Raw genomic sequence first — 19,464 nt, 5'->3', positions numbered from 1 at the left:
AGCCTTCCCTCCCTCACCTTCCCTTGGGAACCCCAGGCCACACCTTCAGAGGGGCAGCGGCCTCTGGAGCAAGAAGGGCTCTGTCACCAGGGCCCCAGCCCATCCTGAGTGAGCAACCTAGGGCTGTGACTCTGTCCGGTGGCCCCATAGCTGTCTTTATCTGCCTCCTGGACCAGAGGCTGTCAAGGAGGGGCCTAACCCCCTCCCCAGGTCCTGCTTAGCCACAGTCAAGGCAGCCATGGTCCAGCCCCAGCTTCCAGGATGCCCAAGACAAGAGGCATTTCCCTTCTAAAATGACAACAAAAGTATTATCCTCTCCCCAAGAATCTGAAGGTCACTGTGCCCCCAGTCCCGATGCAGTTGAATTTCTGGGCCAGGAGATGGCACTGAGTACCACAGGTCCTGGTGGGCCTTCCCTCCAGCTGCTGGCCCCCCTCAGCTTCTGGCCCCTGCTAGCCACCACGCCCTAGCCACTGTCAGAAGGATGCCACTCACCGAGAGTCAATTCTGACTCCTTGGAGCTGCATGAGAAGGGTGGCGGGTCACTTAATCCCAACAGCATTGGGAAGTCTCTGACCCTCTGTACAGGGTTCTCTCCCAGGTCTCTTCAGCTGCTGACTGACCCACCCACGTGGTCCTGCTTGGCATCCAAGGTGTCAAGCCAGGCTGTCCCACACCCTCTGGGCTCCCTCAGCCTATGGGGGACTCCATCCTGGATGGCCCGCGGGGGGGGGGGGGGATTCCGCCAACCCCGGGCTGGGAGGGGTCCCCATGAGTCATTTGTGTTCCTGAGAAATGTTGAGGGGAGGGAAGGACTCAGGAGTCAGACACTGGGAAGACGATACCCTGGGGCTGAGGGTGGGAGCAAGGCTCGAAGGGAGGGGTGGAGGAGATGGGCCAGGGATACCAGGAGACCGCTCGTCTCGGGTGTGGGTACCGGAAGGGCAGCACGTGGGTCCACGTCAAAGGGCCTCCCCGCCTCACCCCCGCAGCCCGCCCCGCCCCTGGTGGCCCCGCCCCCTCCCGCGGCCCGCCTCGCCCTTTTCCTCCTGCGGGGGTGGGGGGTGGTCAGTGGCGTCTAGCTCACGCCAGCCTCTCGGCCTCTCCCTGCCTTGCGCTCTGTCTGTGGATGTCCCCGTTCCCCCCGCGAGTTGAAATCACGACCCTCATTGCGACGGAAGCGCAGCGCGCCCCTTCCCCCCGCTACTGAGCTGCTGGAACCACTGCCCTCCCGACGCGCAGCCTGAGGGCGGCCAACGCCCGCTGCTCCCTCTGCAGGAAGCTGACTCGGCCTGGTGAGGTCCGGAACACACGCTAGGGTCGCCCTACGCAGAAGTCCTCTTGGAAGGCAGGGCCCCTCCCCCAGATCACCGGGGTCTCCAAGCGTCCGGCACCCCCTCGAGGCCCTGTGCTCTAGTGGCAGCCACGCAGGACCGACTCGAAGAGTGCGCAGGACTCGCAGGGCCGTGGGCAGTGCTTGGTGCCGGCGCCTTATTTCTCTGCAGGTGACTCCCTTCCCCCATATGACACTGCGCTAGAGGCTTAGGGGGCCAGGACCCGGCCCTCCTGCCACTTCCTCTCCAAGAAACGGACCCGCTTCAGCTCACAGGTCCAGCGCCACCTGCTGGCCTGCCCTGTTCTGGCCGTGTAGGCAAATCCTGAAGGGCCACAGGCTGGCCTGGGGAGTGTGGGCGGTGCCCAGGACACCAAACTCACTGCCCCGGAGTCGGATCCGAGGCCTAGCGACCCCTCCTTGGGTTTCTGAGGCAGTATCACTACGGAAGTAGATTCCCCAACCTTCCTTTCAAGGAGTGTGTGGTGGGTTTGAACCACCAGACTTCTGGTTAGCAGCCACATGCCTTAGGCACTACGCCACCAGAGCTCTCCCCAGGATACCAGGGGCGGCATTGCAGACCAGTACCAGGCAGGACACTGAAGAGGTTTGCAGCCGGGGACTTCAGACTCAGCCCATGGCAGCCTTTGGGGCCAGCCAGCCTGGGAAGAGTTCAGTGGGATGGGCCACCCTGCTAACAGCCACCACCTCAGCCTCCTGCCATCCTGGCACGATGACCTTCAGACCCCATATCCTCAGCTGTAGCACCACACTCTGTGTCCCCATGTACCCAGCATTCTGTCCATGGCAGGCTCTTTAGGGCCTCAACGGCCATGTCCTAATCCCAAAGCAAAAAGGAATTGTCGCCTCCAACCCATGTCCCAGGACTCAGACTACAGGAACCCAGCTTCGGCATCACCTTTATGACAAAAGTTGTATTCAGTCAGACAGTGCCACCGACAGTTTCAAAGGCTGCAACGTAGACTGTGACTGGTAAAAACATCAGGAGTAGGCTGCACACATCGCCCTGCAAAGGGGCCTGCAGCAAGTGACGGTGGGTTTGGCCCAGGACCACCCAAACTAACAAAAAGTGCAGCATTCTCGGACCCCAGGCCAAGGCATCCAGCAGAGGCAGGTGGGCTTCACTGCCTGGGGCCAGAGCTGCCTGGGGACGGAAAGCAGGACACAGACCCTTGCCCCAAAGGGGCAGCTGAAGGTCTCAACCTGCAAAGTCATCTGGCTGATTGTCTCAAAAGCCCCTGCACCAGGCAGAGGCCAGTGCCTGGGGTTACCGGGCTTGGTGGGAGGAGGCTGTCAGGCCGACTAGCCAACTCTGCAATATTGCACAGCCCAGCAGTGGGAGTCAAGTGGCTTTGGTCCAGCCATCTCCTGCCCGGCAGCCCCTGAAGGTCACAGGGCTGTGGGTCTGAGTTAGGCTCAGTTAGCAGTGATGAGAGGCCTGCTCCACTTCAGGGAGGCCACTTTGCCCTGAGCTGGGGCTAAGGTCCCTGTCCCAATAAAAAATCACTGGCTTTTGGTCTTTTAAAAAAATAAAATCTAAAAGCTTGTGTCTGTGGACGGCACCCAAAGTGACTGCAGGTGGCGCCCGGAGGTGGTGCAGCACCTCAAAGGGGTTTCCTTCCTGACCCTGAACCTTCCTAGTGACACGGGGACCTTCTCATGCAGCCACTCTGAGAAGCTTCGCTGTCACCAACTGTGCCAGGAAAAGCAGCAGAGCAGGAGTAAGTGGGGATGCACCCCGACCCTGGGTCGCCCCTTCAGTCTGTCCACAGACCCACAGGCTTGGCCGCCTGCTGCCCCCGGAGAGTGGACACCAAGCAGGCTCACATCACTGGGTGACGCCGCTGCCCAGCCTCACGTCCAGCGAGGGCAGTGCTGGCGGTGAAGGCACGTTGGGATCCGGAGTGGGGCCCCCTGGCAGTTTGCAGAGGAGGGGGGTCCCTCCTGCAGTGGGGAAGGGGAAGGCAGAGGAGAAAGGGGCACCTGGGTGTTCTTCAGAAGGATGTTGCTGGCCTTCTCCAGACCCGCACCATGTGTGCGGGCACGAGACTCTGCTCCTTGTCACAGAAGTCCACCAGTCGTTGCCAGAGAGGGCAGCATCGCAGGAGGAGGTGGTCTCCTGGGAGGAGGAGGAGTCAGGGGCAGCCTGGGGCCCCGCCACCCCAGGGAGCACTCCGCTGGGAGGACGCAGCCCATCTCCTCCCTCCAGACAAACTCCCTCCCTCACCAATGAGGCAGAGCCCCTCCTGGGCGCGGGTGATGGCCACGTTTACTTGGTTGGGGTCCACGACAAACCCCAGGAACTTCTTGAGCCAGCTCTTGGTGGGCCGCTGCTCGATGTCACTCTTGGGGCGGGTGCGGACAGTGCTCACCAGAACATAACGCCACTCACTCCCTGGGAGGCGTGCATAGTGAGTGGGGAGGCGATGAGGTCTCTGCCCACCCGCCTGCACCCCCCTGCCTGGGCCTGGGCCCACCCCCTGCACCCCCTCACACCCCCACACACAGCCTAACCCCCCTGCACCCACCCTTCTTCACCCCTCTAGACCCCCCGCACCCTTCCCCCCCACACAGCCTCACCCTCCTGTACCCACTCCCCTGCGCCCTCCCTCCCCAGCCTCACCCTGGCTCTTGGTGATGGAGGACACCGTTATTGCAGTGATACCCTCCTGAGAAAGCCGCTTGCTGATCTCGGCCACCTGTGCATTGTAGGGGGTAAGGATGGCAATGTCCTTGGGATCCACTGTCCTGTCCAGGGTCAGCTGCTTGGCGATGCGGACCTGAGGGGCAGCAGATAATGCCAGTAAAGCCAAAGCTGGGCCTCTGGGCACCAGGTAAGCCCCCTCACTTGTGCTGCCTCCTCTTCCAGGAACGCTTCCTCAACACTTCAGGGCTACAGGAAGCCCTCCCCCATTCCCTCCTCCCCCTCCTCCAGAAAGACCTGTCTCACCCCTCTACCTTCTCCTCCAAGAAGCCTCCTACGTCCTTCCACCTTCTCCTCCTCCTCCAAGAAGCACCCCCCCACTCCCTTCCCTCCTCCAGAAAGCCCCCAGGCAGGATCTTGCCCACACTCACCACCGCCTCCACCTCCTCCAGATTGGCCTTGGAGTTCTCATTCCCTTCGTCCGTGGACACCAGCAAGCTCTGTTCGTGGCCCTGCAGGTGTCCAAAGATGATGGCACACCTCTCCCTGCCCACATGGCCCAGGAGGCTAGATGGCCGCTCCAAGTCCTGCCAGGTTTTCAGCTTGCCCTTGTAGAACTCCATGGAAGGGAAGGTGCAGATGTCCCTGTGCTGCAGGAGAAGGTGGATGAGGGGAGCAGAGCCCGTCCCCCACCTACCTGAGCAGCTGTGGCTGCCAGGGTGGGGGCTGCAGGCGGCAGGGGAGCGGGCGCTGGGCATCCCTGAGCCCCGGGGCTGGGCTGGCCAGGCTCACCATCCTGTACTGTGTGTCCAGCAGGTAGGCGTCTCCATGGTACCTCTCGAACAGGGAGCGATCCAGCCCCAGGTTCTGCAGGTGCTCACTCTTGACCACAGGCCTCAGCTGCTTGTGGTCCCCCAGCAGCACCACCTGGACAAAGGTGTCACCTGGAGGGGCGAGCAGGCCCGGCCCCCACACACCCTGGCTGCCTGTGCCCCACAGCGACCCCAGGAGGCCACACATGATGACTCCAGGGAGTGGACCGGCGTCCTGCCCCACTGCCCACCTTCTCCGCCTTCGGGAAGTGCACCAGGGGGATGAGGGTCTCGGGTTCCGTGGCCATGCCCGCCTCGTCGATCAGGATCTGCCGGACGTCCAGGTGCTTGAGGCTGCCGGAAGCCACGCAGGAGCAGGTGCACAGAATGACTGTGTGTCGGTCCAGCTCGAACCGCCGTGCTCTCCGAAGGGTCTTCTTGTACCTGGGAGGGCGATGGGGCCAGATCATCCCAGGAGGTCTGCACCAGGAGCCGGCAGGCAGCACACCCTCCCCCCAGCCACCTACTCGGCAATGTCCTCCAGGGTGAAGTCTTCCCCTCTCTGCACCCGGCTGTCAAACGCCCTCAGGGCTGCTGCATGTGGGTTGGGGGCCCTCCGGATGCGGTGGTGCAGGGTGATGGTCCTGGGGGAGACCTCCGTGAGGCGCCATCCCTCCCCCGCACCCTGCCCACCGGGACGGCTCTGCCCCTCTCCCAGGCGCAGACGGAGAGGCCGCACCTGAGGTTCCAGTTCGGCTTCCCCTCCCGGGGGGTCTTCTTAGGCAGGCCTTTGCTGCCCAGTCTCGGCCCCGGGAACTCCGTGGCCTCGGCCTGTTCGCTGTACACGCGGAGGGGCTTCAGCTCCTCCCGCCAGCTCCGCAGCATCCCTGGAGGCATCGGGGATGTGAGGCACTGTCCCCGCAACCCGGGCAGAGTCCTTCCCCCAGCCGTCTCCTCCCTCCCGTCCCGCGCACCTGCCAGGACATCCACGGACTTGTTGGAGGGGCCGCAGTACAAGATGCAGGGGCCTCCGCGGCCGCGCGCCGGTGCGGGCCCCTGGTTGCACTTGTGGAACCAGAACACAATGTGTAGGCCCACAACCGTCTTCCCGGTGCCTGCGGCAGAACTGGTGAGCGCCCGCCCGCCTCTTCCCGCGCCACCCCCCAGGCCCCGCCTCCACGCCTCACCTCACCGCCCTCCAGGCCCTAGCCTAGGCCCGGGCTCCCTGGCCTCTGGCCACGCCCCCCGCCCCGCCTCCCCGCCGCCCCGCCCCGCCCTCCGGCCCCGCCCTGCGCGCCTTCCTCACCTGGGGGTCCCTGGATAACTGTGAACGGCTTCTGGAGCGCCTCCCGCACAGCTGCGTTCTGGCTGGGGTTCAGCTCGTGGTGGCCTCCGGGGATATCATAGCTCTGCTTCTTCAGGAGAGTGCTGGGGGCCCCTGGGGGCACAACAAGGGAGGCTGGGAGGCCAGACCGCCCCCAGCACCAGGACAGGGGTGCAGGAGATGAGGAGGTGGGGGGATCCGCTCCAAGACCCAGACCCCTGCACACTCCCTGAACAGACCCACCTCTGCGGAGGGGCTGCTGGCTGGAAAGGAGGCTCCCGGGACGGTGGGCAGGCTGGGGGATGGGCAGGCCCAGGGCAATGCTGACCACCAGCCGGGACTTCAGCTGCTTCAGCTTTCGCAGGGCTTCCTCCTTGCGCCTGGGTGGGGGGAGGCAAAGGTGGGTATTCAGGCCTCTGTGGGCAGGGGGTGCTGCCCACCTTCTCTGCAGCCCGGGAGCCACTCACAGGTCCGGAAGCTGCCTGGGCAGCATCTCCACGGTGAAGAGGGTGCCGGGCCTGAGCACCTCTTTCGGAATCTTCTCTGTGGCCATGTGCAGGAGGTAGAAGTGCACTTGCCTGGGCGCTTCCAGCCCGCCCGCCCGGTCATCCTCAGTATCCCACTCCTCCTCCATTAGCCCGTGGGCCACCCAGGTGTAGGTGCTGGGGTTGGTACTCAGGTGGGGGCCAAAGCTGGCGAAGGGCTCCCTGGCGAGGGGTGTGGCCGGCAGCCCCTCGAGCCGGATGCAGAGGTAGGAGTGGCCCAGGCTGCCGTCAAGGCTGTGCTCAAGGAGGAAGGCCGGCTTCAGGTAAAAGGTGCCCTGCAGCTGCCCGTGTAACGTCCGTGCCTTGTCCCAGTGTATGCACACCTGCTGCAGCGTGACGGAGTCATTCTCAGCCACTGCGCTGGTGGCCGACTCCAGGGCACAGAACGGGCCCCACACGTGGGTGTACTCGTCCACGTTGGCGTAGTGGTCCTGCGCCGGCCGCGGGGCACAGCCCGAGAAGCAGTCTCTGGGCTGCGCCATGTGCTCCAGGCACAGGCTGAGCCCAGGCGCCACGGTCCACAGCTGCAGGGTGGGCACCAGGAGGCCGCGCTGCAGGCGGGAACTGAGCTGCACCTGCACCACGTCCCCGGGGCTCAGCTCCCTCACCACTTCCACCGCGTGTCCACAGGGACTCCACGCCACCTGGCCCCGCCTGCGCCGCTGTGGCTCCACGGGAGCCTGCTTCCGGATTAGGGCGGCTGCCTCGGGCCAGGCCTGCCGCTCCACCGCTGCCAGCAGCTGCTGCCACAGGGCTGGCTGCACGGGGCGGGTGTGTGGGTCCAGCAGGGCGCCAGGCGGAGGGGCTCGGCACCCCCCGGCTTGCAGAGAGTAGATGCGGAACCGCCACCGGAGCTGCAGACCAGGCAGGCCCTCCAGGCGCCGAGGGGGCTCCTCCAGCTGCAGGCCACGGTAGTGCACGGGGCAGGGCTCCGGCAGGCTGTCGCCATGCGTGGGGAAGAGCACTTGGAAGCAGCGGGCACCCACCTCCACGTCCACCACGAAGCCCAGCATGTCCTGTGGCTGAGCACGGAGGCACGCGGCCAGGTGCAGGGTGCGGGCCCTGCGCTCGTAGCTCTGGGCACGTGTGTACTGGCGGCCAAAGTCTCGGCAGAGCGCGTCGATGTCCTTGGCGGAGTAGGTCGTGCCCCCGAGGCCCAGCACCAACAGGACCTGTCTTTGCACCACCACGTCCATGTACCGGCGAATGGGTGAAGACGCCCACGTATACCAGGCCACCTGCAGCGAGTGATGGGCGGCAGGCTCCTGCTCCCCAAGGCTGGAACGGCTGAACGCAGAGCGGCACTGGGCTCTGCGGAGCTCAAGGCTGACGGGGGCCAGTGAGGGGTGCAGCTCGTCGGCGGCAATGAGGTCCACCACCTGGCTGAAGTCCTCGGTCTGGGCGGCCAGCTGCAGCTGCTTCCAGAGGGAGGCCAGCAGGCAAAGCCTCGTGCCAGGAAGGAGCTGGCCACGCAGGTGCTGACGGAGGTGCAGCGACAGGGGGACCAGCCCACAGTACTTCTCGCTCAGGGTGTCCAGCTGGGCGCTGCTGGGCGCAGGCTGCCACCGCAGGGGCGTAACTGTCTGCGTGCGCTGGCTGCGCACCAGGAACTCGGCCACACAGCTGTTGAACTGAACCATGTACTCCTTGACCATGGCGTGGGCCGTGCGGAAACCCAGCACGCTGTCCTCGTCCAGCTGCTCGTAGTGGCAGTCGCTGCCCAGGCGACACCGGCGCAGGTTCTGGGAGAAGTGGAACGCAGCCACAACGCAGGAGTCCACCGAGTCCAGGCAGGACGGCAGCTTCCGGTCAGCGCCTGGGTGGGCCCGGATCAGCAGCTCCGCCTCCTCGTAGGACAGCTGGCGGTCGGAGCGGACAACAGAGGCAGCAAAGCGCTTGCTGCTCAACCGGCCACTGCCTTTCTCGAAGGTGAGGAAGAGGGAAAGGGCGAGGCGGTCCTGGCCTGGCAGGAGGCTAAGTGCGTCCTCGCTCAGGCTGGCCGGCAGCATGGAGACTGGCTCCCGGGCAGGCGCATAGAACGCGGTGCCCTGCCGGCGGGCCGCCACGTCCAGCGGCCCGTCCCGGGGCAGGAGGCTGGCCACGTCGGTGATGTGCACTGCCACCTCATACTGGGAACCCAGGTCCCGGATGCTGAGGGCATCATCCACATTGCGGGTGCCCTCGGGGTCCACAGTGAAGGTCAGGAAGCCACGGCAGTCCTCGCGCTGGTCCGGTGCCCGACTGAGCTCGGTGCGTAACCTCTGCAGCACCTTAGCAATAGCGGCCGGGTCTGGCGAGGGCTCCCGAAGACTGTACTCCAGGTCAAGGATGTGCAGGCCTTGTTCCCAGGAGGTGGCCGCAGGCAGCACCTCCAAGACAATGCCCAGCGGGTAGTAGAATTGTTCCCGCCACAGCACAACACGGACCCAGAAGAGCCGAGTGTACCGCTCCGTCCCTGACAGCTTCTCGTGCCCCACACACTGCAGACGGCCCTGGAGCAGGCGGTGGAGGGGCACCCGCAGGGGGTCCTTCAGCCCGGCCACGAAGATCTTGGTCACAGAGCTGTCGATGGGGACCATGATGCGGGGGTCCCACGTGTCCATCCTGCACACGAAGGCCAGCTCGCGTTGGCAGCGCTTCAGCACGCCCAGCACACGGCCCTGTGGCCGGCCAGCAAGTGCCTCCTCGTTTCTGGTGCCACACAGGACCTGCACCAACACCTCATCCCCAGTGAAGGCCATGCCACAGTTGAGGCGGCCCTTGACCTGCAAGGTACCAGGTGCCACACCATCCAGCGCCGCGGCTGTTGCCCGCTCGAAGGTCTCCTGCAGAAAGATGCAGCGGCGGTATATCTCGGGCTCGGCTCGGAGCAGCCTGCGGAGTTCGGCCGGAGGCAGGTTCGTGTAGTGGCGGGCCTGGTGCACAGGTGCAGGCCCAGCCACTGTGTCCAGAAGCCCGTCCTCACGCACAGTCACTGTCACATTCCGACTCTCGTCCAGGAGCTCCTGTAGGATGGAGTCGTCAGCATTGAGCTCGCCGTCCGACAGCCAGAAGTCAGACCTGGAGTCCTCAGGCTCCTCGAGTGCTGCCTCCCCTGCAGCCGTGGCCTTTGCCTCCGGCCTCACTGTGGCCACCTCCTCGGGAGCTAGTCCCCCTCTGGCCACTGGGCCCCTGGCTGCTCGCCCTGCTGCCATGGCTGCCTCTGCCTTCTCTCTCGTGACCACAGTCTCTGCTGTGGGGGTGTCCTCCTTGGCCGTGCTGTGCGCTGGGGGAGCCACAGCCCCCTGAGCTCCAAGGGCCAAGGCTGGCCGGCCCCCACGGGCCCAGCGCTGCACCTGGGCCACACCCTGCTCGATCTGCTCTAGCGAGAGGCCCTGGGGAAAGATGCTCTGGTGCTCAATGCACTCGCGGATGAAGCTCTTCCACAGTCGGCTGCAGGCCCCAAAGGAGCAGAGGGCCACAGCGTCGCCCACGGCCACCACCTGCGATTGGGCCCGTGTCAGGACAGTGTTGAGCACGCGGGCCTCTGTGAAGAACTCTAGACTCAGTGCCCCAGGGCCATGCAGGCTGTCATGGGTGTGGACGGTGCTCACCACCATGACCCGGAACTCCCGCCCTGGAGGGACACAAGTCAGGGAGCCAGGGGTCAGGGAGGTGGGGGGCAGGGACCAGGGAACCTGCTCCTGCCCTGAGAGGGACACAGGTCAGGGGGTGGGGACTGGAGGTTTCAGAGTGCCAGGGGTTGGGGGGCCTGTTCCCACCCTGTGAGGGACATAGGCCAGGGGACCTGCTCCTGCCCTGGGAGGGACACGGGTCAGGGGGTGGGGACTGGAGGGTTCAGGGTGCCAGGGGCTGGAGGACCTGTTCCCACTCTGTGAGGGACCCAGACCAGGGGACCTGCTCCTGCCCTGGGAGGGACATGGGCCAGGGGGTGGGAACTGGAGGGTCAGGGTGCTGCAGGCTGGGGAACCTGCTCCCACCCTTCAAGGGACAGGGGTCAGGGGGCCAAGCAGTCTAGGGCTGAGGGACCGGGGGAGCCGGGAACCTGTTCCTGCTGCAGAAGGACAGGCTGTGCCCGGCCCTGGACAGGCAGTGGGCAAGGTCATTCCCAGCTTGGTCCCCAGGCCTCCATGTGAGGACAGCCAAGCCCCTTACAGAACATGCCCCCCCATTTGCACCCCGCACCAGGAGCCTCAGGCCATGCAGGGGAGGCTTGGCCTCAGGACTGGCCCCGGCGCAGGGCCTCGCCCACCTGGCAGGATCTCAAAGCCGCCCACAGACACATCTGCCAGGCGCCTCCTCCTCAGCTCCTGCCTCAGGGCACCGACCTGGAAATGCAGCAGGGCCCACAGTTCAGCTGGGCCTAGCCTTGTGTCTTCCTGCTCCCACGGGACACACAGGGCCGGCCTCTGGGCCTCTCCCCCACACGGACAAAGGACAGGCCCCTGCCACACACCGCTGGCCACCTCTCCCCATTCTACCCCACCCCCTCTAGGCAAAGACTTCGGCCCCTCTAACGAATGGGGAGGCCGGAGCTCAGGGGGCCCAAGGGACAGCCCCACTCCTGGCCAGGGCAGGCTCTCACCTGGGCCCCGTGGGACACCACGCAGATGTGAGGCTGTGCCCGGCTGCCCCAGCAGGGGGGCCAGGTGTCATAGACCTCTTGGACCTTCTCGACCACCTGCAGCAGCTCAGCGGGGTTGAGCCAGGACGTCTGGGACATGTCCCTCTCGGGGCGACCCGCCACGTGGCAGAACATGAGTGGGTAGTGCTGGGGGTGGTGTGGGACGCGGCCGCTGGCGTGGATGGGGTTGCCCTGGGCCAGGTAGAAATGCCGGGACACAAAGTCCACAATGGCCTGGGTGGAGCGGAAGTTCTCGTGGAAGACCATGCGGCTCTGCCGGGCGACTGCGTGGGCCTCCTGCTGGTAGTGCAGGAAGAGGCGGTTGAACAGGGTGTGACTGGCCGCCTGGCTGCTGGCCACACTGAAGAGCTTGGGCGTGACCTGCAGGTGGTCGCCAGCCAGGACCACGCGGGTGCTGGGCGTGGCGTAGCACAGCGGGGTCAGGGCCTCGCACTCCAGCATCTGGGCTGCCTCGTCGATGAAGATGTGGGAGAAGAAGCCCTCAGGCACCTGCAGCACGCGTGCCTGCGAGGTGGTGGTGACCACGACTCGGTGCTGCTGCAGCTCCGTCCGCGTTGGCTGGCGGAAAGCCCGGCGGTCCTCCGTCAGGCAGCAGTAGCCCAGCGTGGCCGGGTCTGTCTGGCTGGGAGGGCGGTCTGTGTACATCACCCGGAGTGGCGTGGCCTCGGGGTGGCCATTGCAGACGTGGCTGTGGAGGTACTCCCGGATGTAGATGTCAGCCGCACTGGGGGAGAGACGTCACCGTGAGACACAGATGCCACTCTCAGGGGACTCAGGTCAGCAGAGGGGACAGACACACAGAAGTGCAAGGAGTCAGGAAGAGCCCAGAGTATGAGGGTGGGGGGGGCAGCGAGAGGCTTCCCCTACGAGGTAGCATCTGAGCTGAGACGGGGGAGGGGCAGAACTGGGGCCACATCTCAAGGCCCAGAGTGGCTGGAGGTGACCCTGAGCTCAGCTCCTGGACAGGTGTTGGGTTGATGTCCACATCCTGGCCCTTGGAACCTGTGACCTTAGTGGAAACAGGGTCTTGGCAGATGTGGCCACCTGAGATACACATCACACTGGATGAGTTGTCGGCGTTGGTGCCATGGAGTCGGCTCTGACACAGTGACCCCATGCACCACAAACGAAACACGGCCTCTCCTGCACCAGCCTCCCAGGCCTCACGGTGCCCGAGCCCATCATTGCAGCCACTGTGTTGGTCCATCTTGCTGAGGGTCTTCCCCTTTTCACTGACCCTGCACTTTACCAAGCACAATAGCCTTCTCCAGGGAATGATCCCTTTTGACAACATGACCAAAATACATAAGATGAAGTCTGGCCATTCTCTCTTCCAAGGAGCATTCTGGCTGCACTTCTTCCAGGACAGATTTGCTAGTTCTTCTGGCAGTCCATGGTACTTTCACTATTCTTTGCCAATCAAAACCAAACCAAACTCACTGCCATCGAGTTGTTTCCAACTGATAGCAACCCTCACTGGGTTTCCAAGGGTGTAAATCTTTACAGAAGTAGATTCCATGGAACAGCTGATGGGTTTGAACCACTGACCTTCCAGTTTGTAGTCAAGTGCCTTATCCACCATGCCACCAGAGCTCCTTCTTTGCCAACACCACAACTCAAAAGCATCAACTCTTCCTTGTCTTCCTTATTCATTGTCCAGCTCTCACATGTGAATGAGACCACTGAAAATACATGGCCTGGGTCAGGCGCACCTGAATCTTTAAAGAGACATCTTGGCTCTTTGACATTTTAAAGAGGTGTTTTCCAACAGACTTGCCCCGTGTGATACGATGTCTGATTTCCTGGCCGCTGCTTCCATGGGCGTTGACTGCGCATCAAAGAAAAATGAAATTTTTGACAATCTCATTCTTTTCTCTGTTTATTATGACTTCGCTTATTGGTCCAGTTGTGAGGATTTTCGTTTTCTTTATTTTGAGGTGTAATCCACACTGCAGACTGTAGTCTTTGATCTTCATCAGTAAGTGCTTCAAATCATCTTTACTTTCAGCAAGCAAGGTTGTGTTGTCTGTATATTGCAGGTTGTTAATGAGTCTTCCTCCAATCCTGATGCCACACTCTTCTTCATATAGCCCAGCCTCTAGGATTATTTGCTCAGCATATAGATTGAGTAAGTATGGTGAAAGGATACTACCCTGACAAACACCCTTTCTGATTTTAAACCATGCAGTGTCCCCTTGTTCTGTTTGAACGACAGCCTCCTGGTCTCTACAGGTTCCTCATGAACACAATTAAGTGTTCCGGAATTCCCTTTCTTCTCAGTTATCCATAATTTGTTATGATCCACACAGTCGAGTGCCTTTGTGTGATCAATAAGACCCAGGTAAGCACCTTTCTGGTATACTTTGCTTTCAGCCAAGATCCATCTGACAAAAGCAATGATATCCCTCGTTCCACGTCCTCTTCTGAATCCAGCTTCCATTTCTGGAAGTTCCCTATCAACATACTGCTGCAACCATTTTTGAATTACCATCAGCAAAATTTAACTTGTGTGAGATATTAAAGTATCGTTTGATAATTTCCACATTCCGTGGAATCACCTTTCTTTGGAATGGGCACAAATATGGATCTCTTCCAGTCAGTTGCTCTGGCAGCTGTCTTCCACATTTCTTGGCATAGACGAGTGAGTGCCTCCAGGGCAGCATCTGTTTGTAGAAATATCTCAGGGGGTATTCCGTCAATTCCTGGAGCCTTGTCTATTGCCAATTCCTTCAGCGCAACTTCAGTACTGGATGAGGATGGGCCCCATATCCAACAAGTGCCTTAGAAGAGACGCACGGAGGCCTGATGAGGAAGGTGGAGGCTGGAATGGTGTCGCCACAGCCCAAGGATGCCTGGAGCCACCAGAAGAGATGGAAAGGAGCCCCCTGGGCCCCAGGAGCAAGCACAGCCCTGCCACACCCTCATCGGGGACTTGGCCTCAGAACAGCAAGGGGATGTGTATTTGTGATTTGAAGCCTCGTGGTCTGTGGCTCATCACAGCAGCCCCAGGACACTCACTCAGCAGGTGTATGGTGAGACCCAGCTCCTCAGCTTCCAGGGCAAAAGGAGGAGCAGAGAGGCCATGGAGGGCCCCTGCCCCAGCCCCTCAGGCCCCAGGACAGCTCCACAGAGGAGCCCTGGGCCTCTCGTAGGTACCTGCCCACCTTGGCCCGGCTAGCCGAGCCCAGCCCAGGCACTGTCCTGGCTCTTCCGCCCTAGGACAGGGAAGGGGAAGCCCCAGCTGAGCATCAGTGCGCAGTGCCGAGAGCTAGGAAACCACAGTGGCCAAGGAGGAAGTCCAGGCTGCGAGAGCAACCTGTGCTGCTGCAGAAAACAAACACACAACCCGCCCAGGAAGTGCCGACACAGCGCAGCACACCCACCACGCCCTCTCCTTGGTCCAGAGTCACTGCCAGCGCCCCCCGCCGGCCCCAGTGCAGCCCGAGCGGGGCTGAAGTGCAGACTGCCACAGCCCGGGGCCCAGGCCACCAGCTGCAAGGGTCAGGAGTGGAGGAACAGGCTCTGCGGGTGCACACCGGTCCTCAGTCGTGCTCCAGAGCCTGGCAGCTCTGGGTGGCTCGGCAGCTGAGTATCTGAACCCAGACTTGTCTGCCCAGTCTCGGCCTCTCTCCAGGAGACACCCGCACAGCAGCCCTGGAGTAGGGCCTTGGTCACCCCCGCACACCTTGGGGCGGTCCAAGTCACCAGCTCACCTGTTGGTGTGTGTGCAGATGAGCACCTTGGTGTGGGGCTGCCGGATGACCTCCAGGGAGGCCATGGCCAGCGTGTAGGTCTTGCCAGTGCCAAAGGGGCCATAGATGAGCAGTGGGGGGATGTGCTTCGGGCCCCTGGAGCCCCCAGAGATGAGCTCCACTGCCAGTTTCTGCTTGCTGTTGCCACGCAGGGTGGGTGGCACAGGGCTTGGATGAGGTAGGGCACAGGCTGGCAGGTCAGGCAGCACCAGCTGGGGCTTGGGCAGCGCATCCACCGCCTGGTGCCAGAGGCGGAAGGTCATTGGGTCGACCTGGAACTGCACCTCCAGCACGGCTGTGGCCTTGGGCTGCAGCCCCAGGGCCGAGCAACAGCGGGCTGGCAGCAGCAGCCACAGGGCTTGCTGGAAGCCGGCCCGGGACTCCAGGCGCGCCTCGAACACCCTGTGGTCAGGTGCCGGCACGGGAGCCACCAGGGCCGTGCTGACTGCCCGGCTCAGCAGGAAGCCCTGGTCTGTGTCCGGCATCAGGGAGGCAGGCAGGGTGACCTCAGCATAGAGTGCCCCGGGAGGTGCAAAGAGCAGGCCCATGGCTGGGGTCTGCAGCGTCTTCGTCAGGGACACCTGGGCCCGCAGGTTCAGCCTGGGGGGAGGGCCGGTCAGCACAGGGACCCCAGCAGCTGCATACCCCTCCCCCCAGCCCCTTGACTCACTTGGCCACCAGCCGCTGCCGCGCTGCCTCCTCCTCATAGAGAAATTGGTGCATCCGCTGTCGGTAGTTGGTGCAGGTGACAGGGCCAGAGCTGGGGCCGCTGGCACAGAACTCCAAGGCCAGCGCGGGCGCCTTGTACTTGGCCATCAGGGCGACCTGCTCAGCAGTCCGCTCCACGCTGGGCACTACCTGGCGGTTGCCAGTGTGCCAACGCTCCAGCTCCTGGGGGGGGTCAGGCGCCGGGGCCCCCTGGCGCCCCAGGCCACACAGCTGGCCCAGCTGCAGCCCGAGCTTTCGCAGCAGTGCGGGCCGGCGTCCGAAGTCAAAGACCACCCACTGCTCGAAGGTGCCGAAGGATGCTCCCTGCACACACACCCTCACCTGGAAGTTGGCCGTGGAGCCCGGCATGCGAAAGTGCTGCCCCTGAGCATAGAGCTGACCCTGGCCCTGCGGCTGGTGGGTCACCAGCAAGAACTCGGCCCCCAGCACCTGCCTGAGCAGGGCCACGTGTAGCAGGGGCTCCTGGGAAAAGAGACAAGCAGTGAGGACCCCAGCTCCAACTCAACTGGGTTTGTAGCCTAGCCACTTCCTGGCTGTGTGACCTCAGCAGGCTGCTTGCCCTCTCTGAGTCTCATTTTCTCATCTGCAGAATGCGGGTGCAGAACCTGCTGAATGGTCCCTGTAGGTGCTAGTGAGGAGCTGCACACAGCATGGGACACACAGGTCACGGTGACCACCTGGCTTTGTGGGTGAGGGAACCGGATGACAGAGGCTGAGGGACTGCTCAGCTTACACAGACTCCATGTTCCCCACATCTGCCCGATACGGTTACAGTTCCAGGGATGCCGCAGACCCCAGGCCTCGGGCAGTGCCCTCCTCACCTCCGAGTGGATGCTGAACGTCCAGCAGTGCTGGGCGGTCCTCCCCTTGGCCTCATGCACCAAGGGCTGGTCGCAGGAGATGGACACACCGTCCACGGTCTCTGCCAGCTGCAAGGGGCCTTGGTGGTCAGCAAGGCTACCTCCCCGCCCTCAGTCACCTCCCCCGTTCCCTCCCCCAGCCTGCCCCACACCTCACTGGGCCCCACTCCCTGTGCTCACCACAAGGACCTCGCTGCTGCTGCGCTGGTACTCGGCCAGCAGCCGAGCCTGGTAGGACACCAGCCCCTCCTGCCAGGCCGCCTGCTCCCGCAGCTCCACTGTCCGCGCCCGCTGCACCCACTCCTGCAGCTCCTGCACTGAGTGTGCCTTCGTGCAGGCGCCCCTGTACTCGCACACGTCAGGCCTGGGGGCGGGAGTGGTCATCAGGGCCCTGAGGTGGGGACCTGGGCCCTCCTCTGCCTGGGCACCCCGTGTCCCTGACAAGGTCCGGCTCCTCTGAGGCCAAGGATCTCAGGCGGGCATCAAGGCAGGGGCCCTGTGGCCCAGCGGAGTGGGAACCTGGGTCCCCACGCCCTGACCACAGCTGTGCTTACCTGGGGCAGAGCTGGAACTCGGAGAGCCCAGCGGGCGGGGCCCGGTGCTCCCAGGACATAGACGGGTCGAATGCCACCATCTGCGCATGCTCCGGGGACGCGCAGTGGTTCTCAAAGGCCTCCAGTGAGTGACAGGTGAGCAGGCAGGTGCGGCAGTACAGCTGGAGGCTGGGGGGCTGGCTGTCCCCAGGGCCAGGGGCCGTGAGCAGGTCCCTGCGCTGCAGCCCGGCCCGCTGCTCCGCCTCCCACACGGCCATCTCCACGGCGCTGTGGGCGAACTGGCAGTGGGCCGCCCCGTGCCGGCACGGCTGCCCCCGTGCCACGAACCTGCAGTAGGCCAGCAGCAGCCTGTTCTGCGGCAGCGGCCGCACTTCTACCAACTGCTGCTTGCGGAGGTCGGCGCTCACGTGGGCCAGCAGCGGGCGGCAGGCTCCGTGCTCCGGGCACTGGCCCTGGGCGTCCACAAGGCAGAGACGTGGGGGGCACAGCCGGAAGCAACTGCAGCAGAGCTGCCGAAAGTGGCCTCCAAACTCGGCCCGGATGGTGGCAGCAGGACTGTGCTGGCCGCCCGGGGCCCCGGCGTGGCCACCCTGCACCGCGGCCTTCAGCCACAGGCGGGAGACGCGGTGCTCACGCTCAAAGGTCCAGACCAGCGCCTCCTCGGGGCTGCGAGCGAAGGTGCACTGGTTGTGGTGGCGACGGCAGCCGAACCCCGGCCGGTAGTAGCGGCACACGCAGTAACGCGCGGGCCGCGGGAAGCTGGGCCGCGGGCCCACGTGGCGCCAGGTCTTACGCGGGGCGTTGCACGTGGAGCAGGCCAGCAGGATGTCTCTGGGACAGCTATGCTCCACGTCACTGCGCAGCAGGTAGGTGCTCTCGTTGAGGCGCTGGGTGCAGCGCGAGCAGCCCAGACGCAGGTCCACTCGCTTGCGTAGGGCATCCAGGGACGGCCCCTTGTCGGCTGTGGGAGCAGCAGGCAGGCCACGCACCAGGGACCCCATCTTAGGCCCCCGCCTGGCTCTGTGGCAGACAGCTTCGAGGCTCCCAGGCTTAGCTGGTCCTCTGGGCAGGAGGAGAATAGGCTCAGGGCTGGGCCAGGAGGGGCCGCAGGCAGCTGGGCAGGACAGAGGCTGCAGGGCAGGAGGACTCTGTCCAGCGAGACACCAAGGAGACACTGTTAGCACCGGGCCCTCTGGACCTGGGTCTCTCAAGGAGGTGGGGCCCCACTGACCTTGACCTTGCCAGCCTCCACTCTGAGGGTCTCATGTTCCCCCCAAGGGGAGCCAGAGTGGCTGAGCAAGGGACAGAAGTCTTGGAGAGGCCAGGAACCTTTCCCAGGTGGGCGGTCCCTCTGGCCTGTGGAATCCTGGGTGCTCCCAGCAGCACCCCAGCTCTCATGGGCCCAATCTTCTGATACAGGAGCCCCTTTTCTAAGAGAAGACAGTGGTTCCAGGGGACAGTGCACCCATACCCACCTCCATGAGGGGTTGGTTTCCTTCCCACTGGGGGGCACAGGCAGGCCCAATGGGCAATGGTGAAGGAGACATGGGAGGCTGGCCCTGCCCAGGTCATCCTACAACCCACATCAGCTCACTGTGGCAGGAGAAACGGACGCCCCAGGCCCTGCTGTGCTGTGGAGGCCCCAGGTCGGGCAGGGGCGGTGAGCTAGCTCCTGCGAATACTGTCCCATTGGTCCAAGGGAATGTTCGAGGAAAACTTTGGGGGCGACACAAACGCAGTGTTCTTAAAGGAGAGGTTGGCACTCGGCCCTGACTCCAGAGAGGCCACAGTGGGATATTCACACCAAGTGGCCTTGTAGAAATAGGAGTGGCTGGAACCCGTGAGGGCCAGGTGGAGGGCTAGGGGCTTGGGGGCCTGAGCGCCCGAGCCACTCCCTTGTCCCCACAAGGGAGGCTGTACTGGACCCCAGGATGAGGCTCCGGAGGTCTGGCCAACGGGTCGTTAAGTCAGCTCCTCTCCGGGGGGGAGGGGGAGGCCTTGGTTCCCGGCCTCTGAGTCCATGAGCCCCCTCAGCAGGGTCCTGCCCCCTTCCTTGCCCCCAGGTCCAGCCCCTGCAGCCTCCCCCTGACCCACGGCCAGGGTGCCAGGGGTGCACGGTCCCCCTAACCAACGTTCCCCGGGGAAGGCGTATGGGCAGCGGCCATCCCCAGCGGAGAGCCCTGGCCCCATCTCGGGGCGCTTACCCTGCGCAGCCTCCGCCGCCGTCGCCGAGCGCTGTTGAATG

The 19,464-nt window shown here is 63.7% G+C and overlaps 1 protein-coding gene across 1 annotated transcript; it reads right to left on the bottom strand.

Moving 5' to 3' along the window:
• Positions 1-1,542: 1,542 nt before the first annotated feature.
• Positions 1,543-18,220, bottom strand: HELZ2 (helicase with zinc finger 2). The gene is made up of 20 exons (XM_007954697.2): positions 17,220-18,220; positions 16,846-17,029; positions 16,627-16,734; positions 15,747-16,267; positions 15,038-15,676; positions 11,265-12,048; positions 10,932-11,007; positions 6,602-10,295; positions 6,117-6,514; positions 5,785-5,925; positions 5,550-5,697; positions 5,338-5,454; positions 5,062-5,254; positions 4,791-4,925; positions 4,430-4,648; positions 3,978-4,134; positions 3,582-3,749; positions 3,368-3,473; positions 3,213-3,298; positions 1,543-1,658 (listed from the first exon to the last, which is right to left on the bottom strand). The coding sequence occupies exons 1-20, from the start codon at positions 18,218-18,220 to the stop codon at positions 1,543-1,545; spliced, it is 8,991 nt and encodes a 2,996-aa protein (XP_007952888.2).
• Between the last annotated feature and the right edge of the window lie 1,244 nt (positions 18,221-19,464).

Source organism: Orycteropus afer, unplaced genomic scaffold (genome assembly GCF_000298275.1).
Source record: "Orycteropus afer afer isolate SDZICR_OR568_19922 unplaced genomic scaffold, OryAfe1.0 scaffold00469, whole genome shotgun sequence".
Taxonomy (NCBI): domain Eukaryota; kingdom Metazoa; phylum Chordata; class Mammalia; order Tubulidentata; family Orycteropodidae; genus Orycteropus; species Orycteropus afer.
The sequence above is the reverse complement of the archived record's forward strand: the minus strand, read 5'-3'. Positions and strand labels throughout refer to the sequence as shown.